Here is a 15,724-nt window from a genome sequence, read left to right as displayed (position 1 = left end):
TTTAACCCTTTGACATATTTAAATGTTTCGATCATGTCCCCCCTTTCCCTTCTGTCCTCCAGACTATACAGATTGAGTTCATGAAGTCTTTCCTGATACGTTTTATGCTTAAGACCATCCACCATTCTTGTAGCCCGTCTTTGGACCCGTTCAATTTTGTCAATATCTTTTTGTAGGTGAGGTCTCCAGAACTGATTAATCTATCAGAAACGTCCAACTCAATTCTACAGTTTCTGAGTTTCCAATGCCAAATGCCTGAATCTTGAGATCGCTTACTCTCCCAGCTCCCATGAGCTTAAAAAGAAGGAAAAGTTGTTTTAGGATTTAAAAAACGAAAAACAAGTTTTAAGATGAGAAAGCTATTTTAGGCTCGGCAGTTGAGCTGTTTAAAAATAACTGCAACTCAACATCCCAGCTTTCTTGCAAACACCCTTTCCCTAGTGCCAGAATAAATCACAGCTCCGGGGTTGATGGAGAAGAATCCCTCCCCACCCCCACTTCCCCTCCCCATCCCCAAATAATCATTTCTGTAGAATCGAAGGGAGGGAGGAATCCACAAAGGCTGTGCTTTTGCTCTGTCTCTCATTTCACAAGATTACCCCAAGGCACTGGGGTTTTTTTTTTAAAAAGAAGAATTGACACAGTAAGTGCTTCTGTTCTGAGCAAATAGATCTCCCCGTCCCCCAAAATGTCCCAGTCTGCTAAAAAAAAAACCCCGAAAAACTATTCAAAATTCTACTTTTGATACAGAAGAATTAAACCAATTTTACAAAAGTACCCAGGAAAAATGGTTTCCCTAAGCGATCCATTACACCAGGGGGTCTCCAAACTTGGCCACGTTAAGACTTGTGGACTTCAACTCCCAGAGTTCCTCAGCCAGCGATGCCGGCTGAGGAACTCTGGGAGTTGAAGTCCACAAGTCTTAACGTGCCCAAGGTTGGAAACCCCTGCGCTACACTTACGACTTATATTTCTGTTGCTATGTGGGACAGTTATATGAAGTGAGCTTTGCCCTATTTTACGACTTTTCTTGCCACGGTTGTTAAGCAAATCATTGTAGACGTTAAGTTAGTCACATGGGTTGTCAATCTGGCTTTTCCTGTCGACTTGCAAAAGGGGAATCACGTGTGTCCCCCCTCCCCCTGTCATAAATGCGAGGGGATTGCCAAGCGTCTGAATTTTGATCCCATGATCACAGGGATGCTGCAAGTGTGAAAAGCCACCACTTTTTTTCAGCGCCGTTGTAACTTTGAATGGTCACTAATGGAACTGTTGCAAGTGGAGGACTACCTGAATTCCAAAACTGAATTTATTTAGTTACTGCATGCATTCTAAGTACAGGTAACCCACAACTTTCAACCATTCCTTTAGTTCAATGGTGCCAACAACGCTGAAAAGTTATTTATGACTAGTTCCCACGCTTATGACCAGTTCCCACGCTTATGACCAGTTCCCACACAGCAATTCCAATCCCCTGATCAAAATTTGAATGTTTTGACAACTGGCTGAATTTATATATATACAGAGCTGAAAGGATTGGATACTGTAGCCTAGAGGTTCATTCTCTGCCTTACAAGGCAAAGGTTGCAGGTTCAAGTCCCAGTGAGGGTATGGCTAGCTGATGAGGCCAAAATAAGGCCGAAATAGATCTATCCTAGTCTCCCTTAATTTTCAAATTCAGCAAAAAACAAAACAACATGTTTATATTTTAACACTTTGGACACCTAGAAAACACACTGTTCAGTATAGAAATGGAATTTGTGATGTACAGCAATAACAAATATTTATACGAGGATCATTGTAGCCATTGTCTATCCACTGCATCCACATGAGCTTTCCTTTGCCAGTTGGGCCTGAAGCAGAGGTGGTCCTCAAATTTATCTATCTATCTATCTATCTATCTATCTATCTATCTATCTATCTATCTATCTATCCCTTGTGGCGGCTAACAACAATATAAAAAGACAATGTAATATTAAAAATAATCTTAAAAAACCCAATTTAAAGAACCACTCATACATACAAGCATACCATGTATAAATTCTATAAGCCTAGGGGGAAGGGACTATCTCAATTCCCCCATGCCTGATGACAGAGGTGGGTTTTAAGGAGCTTGTGAAAGGCAAGGAGGGTGGGGGCAACTCTGATATCTGGGGGGAGCTGGTTCCAGAGGGCCGGGGCCACCACAGAGAAGGCTCTTCTCCTGGGTCCCGCCAAACGACATTGCTTAGTCGACGGGACCCGGAGAAGGCCAACTCTGTGGGACCTAACCAGTCGCTGGGATTCGTGCAGCAGAAGGCGGTCCCGGAGATATAACCGTTGCAGAACCCCAAAGTCGTGTGATCCGCCACTTGCAACCTTCCCAGCTCGCAAAGTCAATGCTTAACAATTATATGTTTCGCTTAACAACTCTGGTAATAAAAGGTTGTAACATTAGACACACTTTAACAACCATTTTGCTTATGGACAGAAAATCTGGTCCCAATTGTGGCCATAAAAAAAACCAATCAAGGAGAGAAACAATCTGGAATTAAGGAGAAACTTCTTAACAGTGAGGACAATTAACCAGTGGAACAGCTTGCCACCAGACGTTGTGGGTGCTCCATCACTGGAAGTTTTTAAGAAGAGACTGGGCAAACCATTTCTCTATCAAATGGTAAAGGGCAGGGGGGTAGGCAAAGTTGGCTCTGCTATGACATGTGGACTTCAATTCCCAGAATTCCCGAGCTAGCGTGATTGGCTCAGGAATTCTGGGAGTTGAAGTCCACAAGTCATAGAAGAGCCAAATTTGCCTACCCCCCTGGTATAGGGTGTCCTGCCTGAGCAAGGGGTTAGACTAGAAGATCTCCAAGGTCCACACATCCTGGACACAAACTGCTTCAATTCCTACCCTCAAAATGATGCTATATAGAGCACTGCACACCGGAACAACTAGGCACAAGGGTGGTCCATCCCTGGAGGATTTTAAGAAAAAACAGGAAAGTCACTTGTCTGGACTGATATAGCATCTCCTTGCCTGAGTACAGGATTCAACTAGAAAACCTCCAAGGTCCATACCTGCTCTATTCTGATTATTATTATAATTTGAGAACTGCCTGTATGGTTTTGAAGACAGCACATTCACAACAGGCTTAAGAGGAACATTGGGGCCAGGAGTAGCGACTTCCAAAAGCATTCCCTGTACGTATTACTATATTTTGGAAAAGCACTGGCACTTTTGAAGCCTAAAATCAGCTTGCACTTTGGGGACCACAAGGAAGACCCATTGAACGGGTCCAAAGACGGGCTACAAGAATGGTGGAAGGTCTTAAGCATAAAACTTATCACTTGGGGAAAAGGAATCCTCAATCTGAGTATTGTATTGGCAGTTCTGTGTTAGCAAATACTTCAGGAGAGAAGGATTTAGGGGTAGTGACTTCTGACAGTCTCAAAATGGGTGAACAGTGCAGTCAGGCGGTAGGGAAAGCAAGTAGGATGCTTGGCTGCATAGCTAGAGGTATAACAAGCAGGAAGAGGGAGATTGTGAACCCGCTGTAGAGAGCGCTGGTGAGACCACATTTGGAATACTGTGTCCAGTTCTGGAGACCTCACCTACAAAAAGATATTGACAAAATTGAACGGGTCCAAAGACGGGCTACAAGAATGGTGGAAGGTCTTAAGCATAAAACGTATCAGGAAAGACTTAATGAACTCAATCTGTATAGTCTGGACTCTGGAGGACAGAAGGGAAAGGGAGGACACGATCGAAACATTTAAATATGTCAAAGGGTTAAATAAGGTTCAGGAGGGAAGTGTTTTCAATAGGAAAGTGAACACAAGAACAAGGGGACACAATCTGAGGTTAGTTTGGGGGAAAGATCAAAAGCAACATGAGAAAATATTATTTTACTGAAAAAGTAGTAGATCCTTGGAACAAACTTCCAGCAGACGCGGTTGGTAAATCCACAATAACTGAATTTAAACATGCCTGGGATTGACATAGATCCATCCTAAGATAAAATACAGAAAATAGTATAAGGGCAGACTAGATGGACCATGAGGTCGTTTTCTGCCGTCAATCTTCTATGTTTCTAACCAGTATGGGGCCAACGCATGACGGCTTCCTCTGGAGCACATGATGCTGGGGGAAAGGCCGAGTTAACCCCCCTCCAAATCCGACAATGTGCGTGCGCACGGCGCCATGTGCCAACAGGTGGGAGATCCTGCACTAGCTCGGTTCTGAAAGGCCTCCAGGTTAAAGCGCCAAGCGTTAAAGACAGCCGTTGCCTTGCGCCACGTGAAGGCGGCCGTCTCAGCAGCCAAACCAAGTTCTGTTTCAACGTCTACGCTCCGGAGCGGTGAAGATGGCTTGATTCACAAAGGAGAGAGTTAAAATGAGGAAGACGCTAAAAGAGCCTCCAAGCCGGGGATGTGCTTGGCCACAATTGCGGCTGCATTCGCCAACCCCTCCCGTGCGAGGGACATCCTTTTATATCCTAACTACAGACAACCCCATTGTTTGGGGGAAATTGGGGCAACCCTTTCAAAGAAAGGGACATCTGGCAATGCAAGATCTGAAACCAGAAGCGGGGTGGGGGGATGGGAGGGAGAAGAGGCACTTGCTTTAAAAAAGCAAATAAAATTATAGGTTGCTTTCAGCACCACATGGAGAGGGGAACAGTGTTCACAAAACAGCAGCAGATCCGTCTATTTGTGTCTTGGCTGCGACCCAAGGGGAGAGATAGAGAGAGAGAGAGACCAATTTGGAAGCCACAAAAGACACTAGTTTTATTTTCATATGGGTGGGGGGTTTTTTCGCCGGACCAAGCTGGGGAGGGCAGCGAGCATGCTGATCCCGTGGTGTTTCGATTAACAGCCTGCAAAGTTTCTCACAAATTCTGACTGAATCACGGGGGCTTGTGTTCGTCTCGCCGCATTTATTTTGACCTTTCGTCCCCAAATTTAGGATTATAGGCTGGGGGGGGGAGTGCGGAAAGGGGGGGAGAATAAAGGAAAACAAAAAACCCCCAAAATTCTGGCTCTTAATTGGAACTAGCATTCTCCACAAACACACACACACAACCCCCGGGGGGAAAAATCACATGGTAGGATGAATTCATAAAACTTCCCCAAAGATCTACACAATTGATTTGCACAAAACTTCCCCAAAGATCTACACCAGTGTTTTTCAACCAGTGTGCCGCGGCACACTAGTGTGCCATGAGACATGGTCAGGTGTGCCACGAAGCTCAGAGAGAGAAATAAAGCAAGAGAGAAAGAAAGCAAGAGAGAGAGAAAGAAAGAAAGAAAGAGAACAAGAGAGAGAGAAAGAGAACAAGAGAGGGAGAAAGCAAGAGAAAGAAGAAGAGAAAGAAAGCAAGAGAGAGAAAGAGAGAGAAAGAAAGCAATATAGAGAGAGAGGGAGGGAAGGAGAGAGAGAGAAAGACATAGAGGGAGGTAGGGAGGGAGGGAGAGAGAAAGAGAGCAAAAGAGAGAAGGAAGGAAGGGAGAGAAAGAGGGAGGGAGAGAAAAATAGAGCGAAAGGGAGGAAGAGAGAGAGAATTTTTTGTCCAAACTTTTTTTAGCCCCCACCCTCCCCCCGCTCAATGTGCCCCAAGGTTTCGTAAATGTAAAAAATGTGCTGCGGCTCAAAAAAGGTTGAAAATCACTGATCTACACGATTGATTTGCACAAAACTTCCCCAAAGGTCTACACGATTGATTTGCACAAAACTTCCCCAAAGATCTACACAATTGATTTGCAGAAGAAGAAGAAAGACAGAGTTTGGACAGCGGTGCTGCCCATCCTCCCTTCTGATTTCCGGTGTCCCCCCCACCGTCCCCCCCAAAATCACTCCAAGGCTCCCTCCCCCCCAAGAAAGTCTACGCCACAAGGCACAACTCACACCTCTCAGCCCAAGAGCTGGACTGTCTTCCCCTTAGGTCCAGGCCCCCGAAAACCCTCCATAAAACAAAGACCCCGCGTACACCCAGGTCCCCAAAGAGGAGGCAGAACTAACCTTCAAAATGTTTTCTTTCTTCCGATCGGCTTTAGACCTGGACAAAGATTCTATCCGAGACATAATCCAGCCTTGGAGAGGATCGGGTTGTTTTTCCTACTAGGATGGCAGCAGGAGGAGGAAATTTGGGCAAAAAACCGGGAGGAAAAACTAGCAGTCGGGAGGGAATGAATGAAGTTTTTTCTCTCTCTCTCCTTGAAAAAAAAACGAGAGAAAGAGACAGAGAGAGAGAGAAGAGGAGCCCTTCTACGCTTGCCCTTCCTTTGTACAGCCAACTCACAAGCAGGAAGTTAACTAGCCATGCTCAAAACTAAAAGTTGGATTATTCAAACGGCTTTGCTCCTCCTCCTTCTCTCGGAGGAGGAGGAGGAGGAGAAGAAACCCCCTGTTCCTACACCACCTTGAAAAGAGCGAAGCAAACAAGGGCCGTCCTGTCCCACCAGTAGAGCAGATTGCATCAGAAACGGAGCTCGGCGGGACCCGCTTTCCAAGGATCCCGTGGCTTTTTCACGTTGCCATGATGCTCCCGCTCGGAGCAGAAGAGCCATTCGGTAGCAGCGCACCACAACCACCGCAGAAGCGCAGCGCCGTCTTGTCCTTGGCTGCTCTGTGGCAGTGATTTTCAACCTGTTTTTGAGCCGCGGCACATTTTTTACATTTACGAAACCCTGGGGCACATTGAGCGGGAGGAGGGTGGGGGCTAAAAAAAGTTTGGACAAAAAAATGATCTCTCTCTCTCTCTCTTCCTCCCTTTCGCTCTATTTCTTTCTCCCTCCCTCCCTCTTTCTCTCCCTTCCTTCTTTCTCTCTCCATCCCTCTTTCTTTCTCTTCCTTCCTTCCTCTCTTTTTTCTTTCTCTCTCCCTCCCTCCCTACCTTCTTCTATGTCTTTCTCTCCTTCCTTCCCTCCCTCTCTTTCTCTCTCTCTCTTGCTTTCTCTCTCTCTCTTTCTCTCTCTTGCTTTCTTTCCCTTGTTCTCTTTCTCTCTCTCTTGGTTTCTCTCTCTCTCTTGTTCTCTTTCTCTCTCTCGCTCTTTCTCTTCTTTCTCTCTCTCTCGGCACACTGGTTGAAAAACACTGCTCTATGGGACAGACCCCTGAGGATCCCCGGGGAATTTCAAAGCCGCTGTGAGATCCATGGTGCACAGCCAAGGAACGCTCTTCCGCAGCTGCACAGGACAGAGGCGCACACAAACACGCACCCCCTCGCCAAGCCTCTAACAGCCAGAGGGAAGCGATCGCACGGCGCACTTTCATCGTTCACTTCCTAGAAGCAAGGCGCAATGCACCCCGGCAACTCTCGAGGTCACGCTTGTTACTTTGTGAAAAGCAAACGCTGTGGCAGTCCCCGTGGGGGCCGGGGTTAAACAAACGAGCTCTGGGTTCAAATCCTCAGCCTGTCAAGCAGCCAGCTATGGCTTCTCAAGATAAAGTACCCTTAGGAGCAAGCGCACACCATTTGTGCTCTTGATATGAAAAGGATGAAACTGAAAGAAAAATTCCTGCAAAAGTCGTGTTAGTTACTCACCGAATACCGGAGAACAACTCGAAGGCATTTAACAAATGACACTTCCGACACACAACACCAGCATTTCACACCTGGCAGCCTTCTAAACTTCCAGAGAACTGATTGACGCAAATACAGCTAGTTCTCGACTTACAAGAGTTTGTCTATTGACCGTTCAAAATCACAATGGCGCTGCAAAAAGTGACCTATGACCGTTTTTCACAGTTATGACCTTTGCAGTAACCCTACGGTCAATGCGATCAAAATCCAGATGCTTGGCAACTGGTTCATATATATGATAGTCGCAGAATCCTGTGTATGTGTGTGTATATATACCCTGTTTCCCCGATAGTAAGACACCCCCGATTGTAAGACGTATCGGGGGTTTCAGGGGGGTCGGCTAATATAAGCCGTACCCCGAAAGTAAGACATATGTCTTACTTTCAGGGAAACATGGGGGTATTGCCGGGGGGGAGCCCGATGACGTTGCTTCCAAGCTCCCCGCGCGCCCCTCACCTTCGCCTCGCCGCGGCGCCACCGCCTCTTCCCCGGCTTGGCAAAGCGAAGGATGGCGCTGGTCCGAAGCGAGCCGAGCGGGCGGCGGCTTGCAGCGAAGACGCTCGTCCCAGCAACCGAGTCCTGCCGAGGCTCGGCTGCAAGCGGCCAGCGAGGTCGACCAGCTCCGAGGCAAGCGGCCAGAGCTGCGCCCTCTTTCGCCCGCCTCCTTTCCGGCAGGCAGGTGGGGCTGCCCAACTGCGCAGAGCGGCTCCTCCCCTCCAGACACACGCTTCCCCGACACGCGTCTGTGGCTCCACGCGTGCACGCCGCTTGGAGCCCTGAGGTTGAACTTGGAAAAGGGCTCACGAGGCTCCTGTCCCGCGGCTGCCCTTCTGGACTCTGGGGAGATGCCTTCGGGAATGCGACCCTTTCAATTTTTTTCCAATGTAAGACATACCCCGAAAGTAAGACGTAGTGGGGCTTTTGGGGGTAAAAAGAAAGTAAGACACTGTCTTACTTTCGGGGAAACACGGTATGTCATATGATCCACTTTTGCCACCACCTGACAAGCAAAGTCGATGGGGAAACCAGATTCATTTAACAACTTAGCAACTGCAGGGATTCCCTTTAACGACTGTGGCAAGAAAGGTCGTAGAACAAGCAAAAGCCACTTAACAAATGTTTCACTTAGCGACAGAACATTCGGGCTTCGTTGTGGATGTAAGTCGAGGATTACCTCCCTAGAAGGCAAGAGAGCCTGTTGACATTTGCTCTTCCCCACGGTGCAATTACTAAGCCAACCAAGATAGGATGTTGTGAAATTGTCCTGTGAAGCTCCAGGTCAGAATCATGAACTAAAGTTTGTTCTAAATTTAAATACCCCAGTCAAAACAGAACCGGCTAAGCCAGCCGTCGCACTCCTGAGTAGGGTGCATTGCAACTCCTATATGTCCCAACCATGGTGGCTAAAGACCAATGCGTCTGGCAAAGCTAGAAAGGCTGAGATGATGCAAAATTCCTGGCTGGATCAGCAGTTGGTGACCATCATCCCCCAGAAATGAGATTCTCAGCAATTCTGGCCATCTTGCAAAGACACTATGAGGAACTCCATCTGAACTCTCTTTCCTGCAAATGGGGACTACTCAGAAACCCTTCGAAGTGGACTATACGAAAACAGAGCCATGTTTCTTAGACTGGACTGCCATCTGTCAGAAATGGTGGTTTCCTGCTTTGGCAGGGGGCTGGACTAGAGCAGGGGTCATCAACGCATGGTTCTGGGGAGAACATAAGCAAAGCCATGCTGAATCAGGCCACATTTTATGCTTAAGACCTTCCACCATTCTTGTAGCCCGTCTTTGGACCCGTTCAATTTTGTCAATATCTTTTTGTAGGTGAGGTCACCAGAACTGAACACAGTATTCCAAATGTGGTCTCACCAGCGCTCTATATAAGGGGATCACAATTTCCCTCTTCCTGCTTGTTATACCTCTAGCTATGCAGCCAAACATCCTACTTGCTTTTCCTACCGTCCGACCACACTGCTCACCCATTTTGAGACTGTCAGAAATCACTACCCCTAAATCCTTCTCTTCTGAAGTTTTTGCTAACACAGAACTCCAATGCAATACTCAAACTGAGGATTCCTTTTCCCCAAGTGCCTTATTTTACATTTGGAAACATTAAACTGCAGTTTCCATTGCTTTGAACCTTTATCTAGTAAAGCTAAATCATTTACCATATTACAGACCCCTCCAGGAATATCAACCCTATTGCACACTTTAGAGTCATTGGCAAATAGGCAAATCTTCCCTACCAAACCTTCCCCTATGTCACTCACAAACATATTAAAAAGAATAGGACCCAGAACAGACTCTTGTGGCACACCGCTTGTAACCTGACTCTGCTCAGAATACTCGCCATTAACAATAACTCTCTGATGTCTATGCTTCAGCCAGCTTGAAATCCACTGAACTATCCAGGGATTAAGTCCAATCTTCACTAATTTATCTATCAGCTTGAACAGGGGGCTTCTGGTTAGGACTTTTGTGGCTCTTTGTTTAAGGTTGCTGGCCACTGGACTAGAGGTTCTACAAGGTCCCTTCCAACTCTGTTATTCTGTTCTGTTCGGTTCTAGTCTTAGCCCCTTTAAAATGGATTATGCTAAGGAGTATAATCCAGGAGTATTATAAGGTGTAAGTATAGTAAGCTATATTTACTATAGTCCTTATTAGGAACACATCTGGAAAACTGCATCCAGTTTTGGTCACATTACAAAAAAAGTTGTTGAGACTTTGGAAAAAGTGAAGAGAAGAGCAACTAAGACAATTAAAGGCCTGGAGACTAAAACATACATAGAATTGTTGCAGGAATTTGGGTATGGCCCATCTAGAGAAAAGAAGGACTAGGAGGGACACGAGCAGCCACAGAGAAGAGGGGGTCAATTTATTTTCCAAACCACCAGAAGGCAAGAAACAATGGATGGAAACTAATCAAGGAGAAGCAATCTGGAATTAAGAAGAAATTTCATGACAGTGAGAACTATTCACTAGATGTTGTCTTCAGAAATTGTGGGTGTTTCATCACTGGAGGTTTTAAAGAAGAAATTGGACAGCCACCTGTCTGAAATGGCACAGGATCTCCTACTTGAGCAGAGGGTTGGACTAGGAGACCTCCAAGGTCCCTTCCAGATCTTTTCTGATTGATTGACTGATTGAAGGTGTCAAGACTTCAACACCCAGACTTCCCCAGCCAGTAAATAGTTAAGATTGAGAAACACCGAAAAGAGAGTTATTTACGTTGGGGATGTTGGCCATGAGATCTTCTTAACAATATCAAAACGGATCACCACTTTTTTTCTCCTCAGATTCCATTGCTTGGAAATTTCTTGATGGTCTGCCACCCATATACTAAATAAGTAAGAAATGACTTTTTCTTCATTTCTGGATTCAATGTTGATCTTTCACACTACTTACCAGAGCTTCTCACACTACTTACCAGAGCTTACAAAACTTTTGCCAGACCCATCCTCGAATACAGCTCATCTGTTTGGAACCCATATCACATCCCAGACGTTAACACCCTTGAAAATGTCCAAAGATACTTCACCAGAAGAGCCCTTCACTCCTCCACTCGAAACAGAATACCCTATGAGACTAGACTTTCAATCCTAGGCCTAGAAACTTTAGAACTAAAACGCCTTAAACAAGATCTAAGTATTGCCCACAAGATCATGTGCTGCAACGTCCTGCCTGTCGGCGACTACTTCAGCTTCAACCACAACAACACAAGAGCACACAACAGATTTAAACTTAATATTAACCGCTCCAAACTTGACTGTAAAAAATATGACTTCAGTAACCGAATTGTTGAAGCATGGAACTCATTACCGGACTCCATAGTGTCATCCCCAAACCCCCAACACTTTGCCCTTAGATTATCTACGGTTGACCTATCCAGATTCCTAAGAGGTCAGTAAGGGGCGAGTACAAGTGCACTAGAGTGCCTTCCGTCCCCTGTCCTATTGCTCTCCTATATCTCCTATACCTTTCTTCTATTCCTATATCTCTTCTTCTATTCTTTCATTGATATGTTCTATTACTATACCTTCTTTTCTATTATTTCTTAGATGTATTTTACTATGAGTATCTCCTCTATAACCTTCATCATGTACAGTATTTTACTATGTGTATATAGATATATACCCACTAAAACCATTGGACAAAATAAATAAATAAATAAATAAATAAATAAATAAATAAAAATAAATGATCAGATGCTGAGACAACTGAGCTGCATAGAGTGGATTGGTCTGTTTCCCAGTGTGGCTACCCTTTAAAGCTAGTGGGCAGAAGTGGGGTTTTTAAAGCCCATTATAACCCTTACTGTAGGATGGCTACCGGGGGCTTCTTCATTCTATAACGGTTGCCATCTAACCAAAATGGCACAATATCACCGTCCTAACTTTCCTTCATCTTTTTTCCTGGATGGGGTAGACACATCTGCTAACCACGTGGTCCATTGCTTTCATACTACAACACAATAGATCTCTCCATGCTATTTCCTTGGAAACGCTACGTAAGAGGCTACCTTTCCTGCCTCCTGGAATATCCCCAGTCTAATCTATAAGCGGTGGGATTTCCCAGTAGTTTTCCATCCACGTTCTAATTAGATCTGATGTTGACAAGGTTTTTGGAGATAGAGAAGGACCGGGGCCTTCCGAATTTAGGGGAGGGATAAGAGGCAGGCATCTTAGAAAACTACAGGCACCAAATTCCTAGGCTAGAGAGCTCATTCACACCATCCTTCACAAACATCCAACCGGCAACATAAAACCTTCTGAGCAAAACACTCTGGTCCACCTAAGGTAAACAAACATCTAGACTGAAAGGCTGGTCATCACAGACATATCTGGACATATCTAGTTCCTGCAGTCTTTCATCAATACAGTTTAGCCTCCAGTCTCCAAATCATCTTCTCTGCAACTCTTTCTAGAATATATCTATTCATTTCATTTCATTTCATTTATTGGATTTATATGCCGCCCCTCTCCGAAAACTCGGGGCGGCTAACAACAATCATGAACAATGTGCAGTAAAAAATCCAATACTAAAAGACTAACTTAAGACCCCTAAATGTATAAAACCAACATACGTACAAACATACCATACATACAGTTGTATCAGCCTAGGGGGAGAAGAAGTCTTAATTCCCCCATGCCTGGCGGCAGAGGTGGGTTTTGAGTAGCTTACGAAAGGCAAGGAGAGTAGGGGCAATTCTAATCTCTGGGGGGAGTTGGTTCCAGAGGGCCGGGGCCGCCACAGAGAAGGCTCTTCTCCTGGGTCCCGCCAAGTGGCATTGTTTCGTTGACAGGACCCGGAGAAGACCCACTCTGTGGGACCTAACATATTTTATATGTTGTGAGAAGGCAGTTGTCACCTCCAGTCCGTCAATTAAACCAACTTCAAACAGAGTTTTATTTTTATTGTTGAAAAGATAATTTGAAGAGCCTGACAAAAAATAGAAGTATAGATTAAATTAGATTTATTGGATTTATATGCCGCCCCTCTCCGCAAACTTGGGACGGCTCACAACAATAATAAAAAACAGTACATAATAACAAATCCAATGCCCACCAATCTAATTACAATTTAAAATTAATAAATTCATAAAATAGTCCCAATATATATAAAAAACAGGCACACAGTCAATCAATCAAATGGCAAAACAACATGGGCAAGGGAGAGATGTTTTAGTTCCCCCATGCCTGACGGCAGAGGTGGGTCTTAAGGAGTTTACGAAAGGCAGGGAGGGTGGGGGCAATCCTAATCTCAGGGGGCAGCTGGTTCCAGAGGGTTGGGGCCCCCACAGAGAAGGCTCTTCCCCGGGGTCCCGCCAGACGGCATTGTTTAGTCAACGGGACCCGAAGAAGGCCGACTCTGTGGGACCTAACCGGTCGCTGGGATTCGTGCGGCAGGAGGCGGTCCCGAAGATATTCTGGTCCAGTGCCATGAAGGGCTTCATAGGTCATAACCAACACTTTGAATTGTGACCGGAAACTGATTGGCAACCAATGCAGACTGGGAATGTTGGTGTGACAAGGCCATATTTAGGGAAGCCCATGATTGCTCTCGCAGCTGCATTCTACACGATCTGAAGTTTCCGAACATTTTTCAAAGGTAGCCCCATGTAGAGAGCGTTACAGTAGTGGAGCCTCGAGGTGATGAGGGCATGAGTGACTGTGAGCAGTGATTCCCGGTCCAGATAGGGCCGCAACTGGTGCACCAGGCGAACCTGGGCAAACATTCCCCTCGCCACAGCTGAAAGATGTTTCTCTAATGTGAAACCTATAAAACACACACACACCATTTTTGAGACAACTATGACCTGGATGACTGAGAATCTCCACAGATAGGAAACAAGCTACAATTTCCCTACTTCTTAAACCAGAGGTCTTCAAACTCGACAACTTTAAGACTCGCGGACTTCAACTCCCAGAATTGAAGTTCTGAAGCTTTGAAGTTCTCGGGGTATCCTCAGGGGTCTTTCCTGTAGAGCAGCTGTAGACAACTGGGAAGACACTGTATTTCTGCATTTCACTGGTGGTGGTGGTGATGGTCTTTATACACCAAATGAATGCCAAGATAAGTTTTTCTCTAAGCTATATAATAAAATAATTGAATTAAACTATGAAAATATTTGTATGATGGCAGATTTAAATGCCATTGCAGAGGTTGAACTGGACTACAAAGTGACAAAATAGAACAAGAGACAAAGGAAAAAATTACCAAAATCATTTTTGCTATAATAGATGAATTGAATATATTTGATGTATGGAGAGGGAAATTTCCAAGAAAAAAGCAATACGCGTTTTATTCCTCTAGACATATGATCAAGAATAGATATGTATGTTATGTATGTTAATAAATGTGTTATCTAATATACAACATATAAATATTGAAACAAGCATATGGGCTGACTATAATCCGATAACAGCTGTTTGGAAAGGACGAAAGAAAAAAATTCGGTGGACTTTAAACCAAGAAATATTGAATGAAGAAGAACTTCAACCATTTACAGAAAAAGAAATGCAATTCTCTTTTAAAGAAAATAAAAAGAGGGATATTTCGTTACAAATTGTATGGGATACAGCTAAAGCATATTTAAAGGGGCTAGTTATGACATATAGAAACATAGAAACATAGAAGTCTGACGGCAGAAAAAGACCTCCTGGTGCATCTAGTCTGCCCTTATACTATTTTCTGTATTTTATCTTAGGATGGATATATGTTTATCCCAGGCATGTTTAAATTCAGTTCCTGTGGATTTATCTACCACGTCTGCTGGAAGTTTGTTCCAAGGATCTACTACTCTTTCAGTAAAATAATATTTTCTCATGTTGCTTTTGATCTTTCCCCCAACTAACTTCAGATTGTGTCCCCTTGTTCTTGTGTTCACTTTCCTATTAAAAACACTTCCCTCCTGGACCTTATTTAACCCTTTAACATATTTAAATGTTTCCATCATGTCCCCCCTTTTCCTTCTGTCCTCCAGACTATACAGATGGAGTTCATGAAGTCTTTCCTGATACGTTTTATGCTTAAGACCTTCCACCATTCTTGTAGCCCGTCTTTGGACCCGTTCAATTTTGTCAATATCTTTTTGTAGGTGAGGTCTCCAGAACTGAACACAGTATTCCAAATGTGGTCTCACCAGCATTCTATATAGCGGGATCATAATCTCCCTCTTCCTGCTTGTTATACCTCCTACTTGCTTTCCCTACCGCCTGACTGCACTGTTCACCCATTTAGAGACTGTCAGAAATCACTACCCCTAAATCCTTTCCTTCTGAAGTTTTTGCTAACACAGAACTGCCAATACAATATTCAGATTGAGGATTCCTTTTCCCCAAGTGCATTATTTTACATTTGGAAACATTAAACTGCAGTTTCCATTGCTTTGACCATTTATCTAGTAAAGCTAAATCATTTACCATTTTACAGACGCCTCCAGGAATATCAACCCTATTGCACACTTTAGAGTCATCGGCAAATAGGCAAACCTTATATGAGTAATATGAATAAAAGACGTAAACAACAAAGAGATGTTAAGAAAAAACTAGAAGGAAGTAGAAAAGAAACTCCAAAAATATAGGTTAAAAGGTTAAAAATGACAAAATTCATGGAGGAAGTCCACAAGTCTTAAAGTTGCCAAGTTTGAGGATCCCT

General features: G+C 44.5%; 2 protein-coding genes across 5 annotated transcripts in view; both read right to left on the bottom strand.

Annotated features, from left to right (window-relative positions):
• FRMD8 (FERM domain containing 8) overlaps positions 1 to 15,724 on the bottom strand; it is a 543,310-nt gene that overhangs the window by 200,075 nt on the left and 327,511 nt on the right. The window lies entirely within an intron of this gene.
• The window catches only part of ARHGEF2 (Rho/Rac guanine nucleotide exchange factor 2), a 292,733-nt gene that overhangs the window by 135,436 nt on the left and 141,573 nt on the right, over positions 1 to 15,724 (bottom strand). The window contains exon 1 of one of the 4 annotated variants that reach the window (XM_070766663.1): positions 5,999 to 6,267. The exons of the other annotated variants lie outside the window; for them this stretch is intronic. Coding sequence (XP_070622764.1) covers positions 5,999 to 6,061 — 63 coding nt within the window. The 5' untranslated portion in view covers positions 6,062 to 6,267. Of the gene's footprint in view, positions 1 to 5,998; positions 6,268 to 15,724 lie in introns of those variants that run through there. 4 annotated transcript variants of the gene reach the window in all.

Source organism: Erythrolamprus reginae, chromosome 13, assembly GCF_031021105.1.
Source record: "Erythrolamprus reginae isolate rEryReg1 chromosome 13, rEryReg1.hap1, whole genome shotgun sequence".
In the NCBI taxonomy this organism is placed as follows: domain Eukaryota; kingdom Metazoa; phylum Chordata; class Lepidosauria; order Squamata; family Dipsadidae; genus Erythrolamprus; species Erythrolamprus reginae.
The sequence above is the reverse complement of the archived record's forward strand: the minus strand, read 5'-3'. Positions and strand labels throughout refer to the sequence as shown.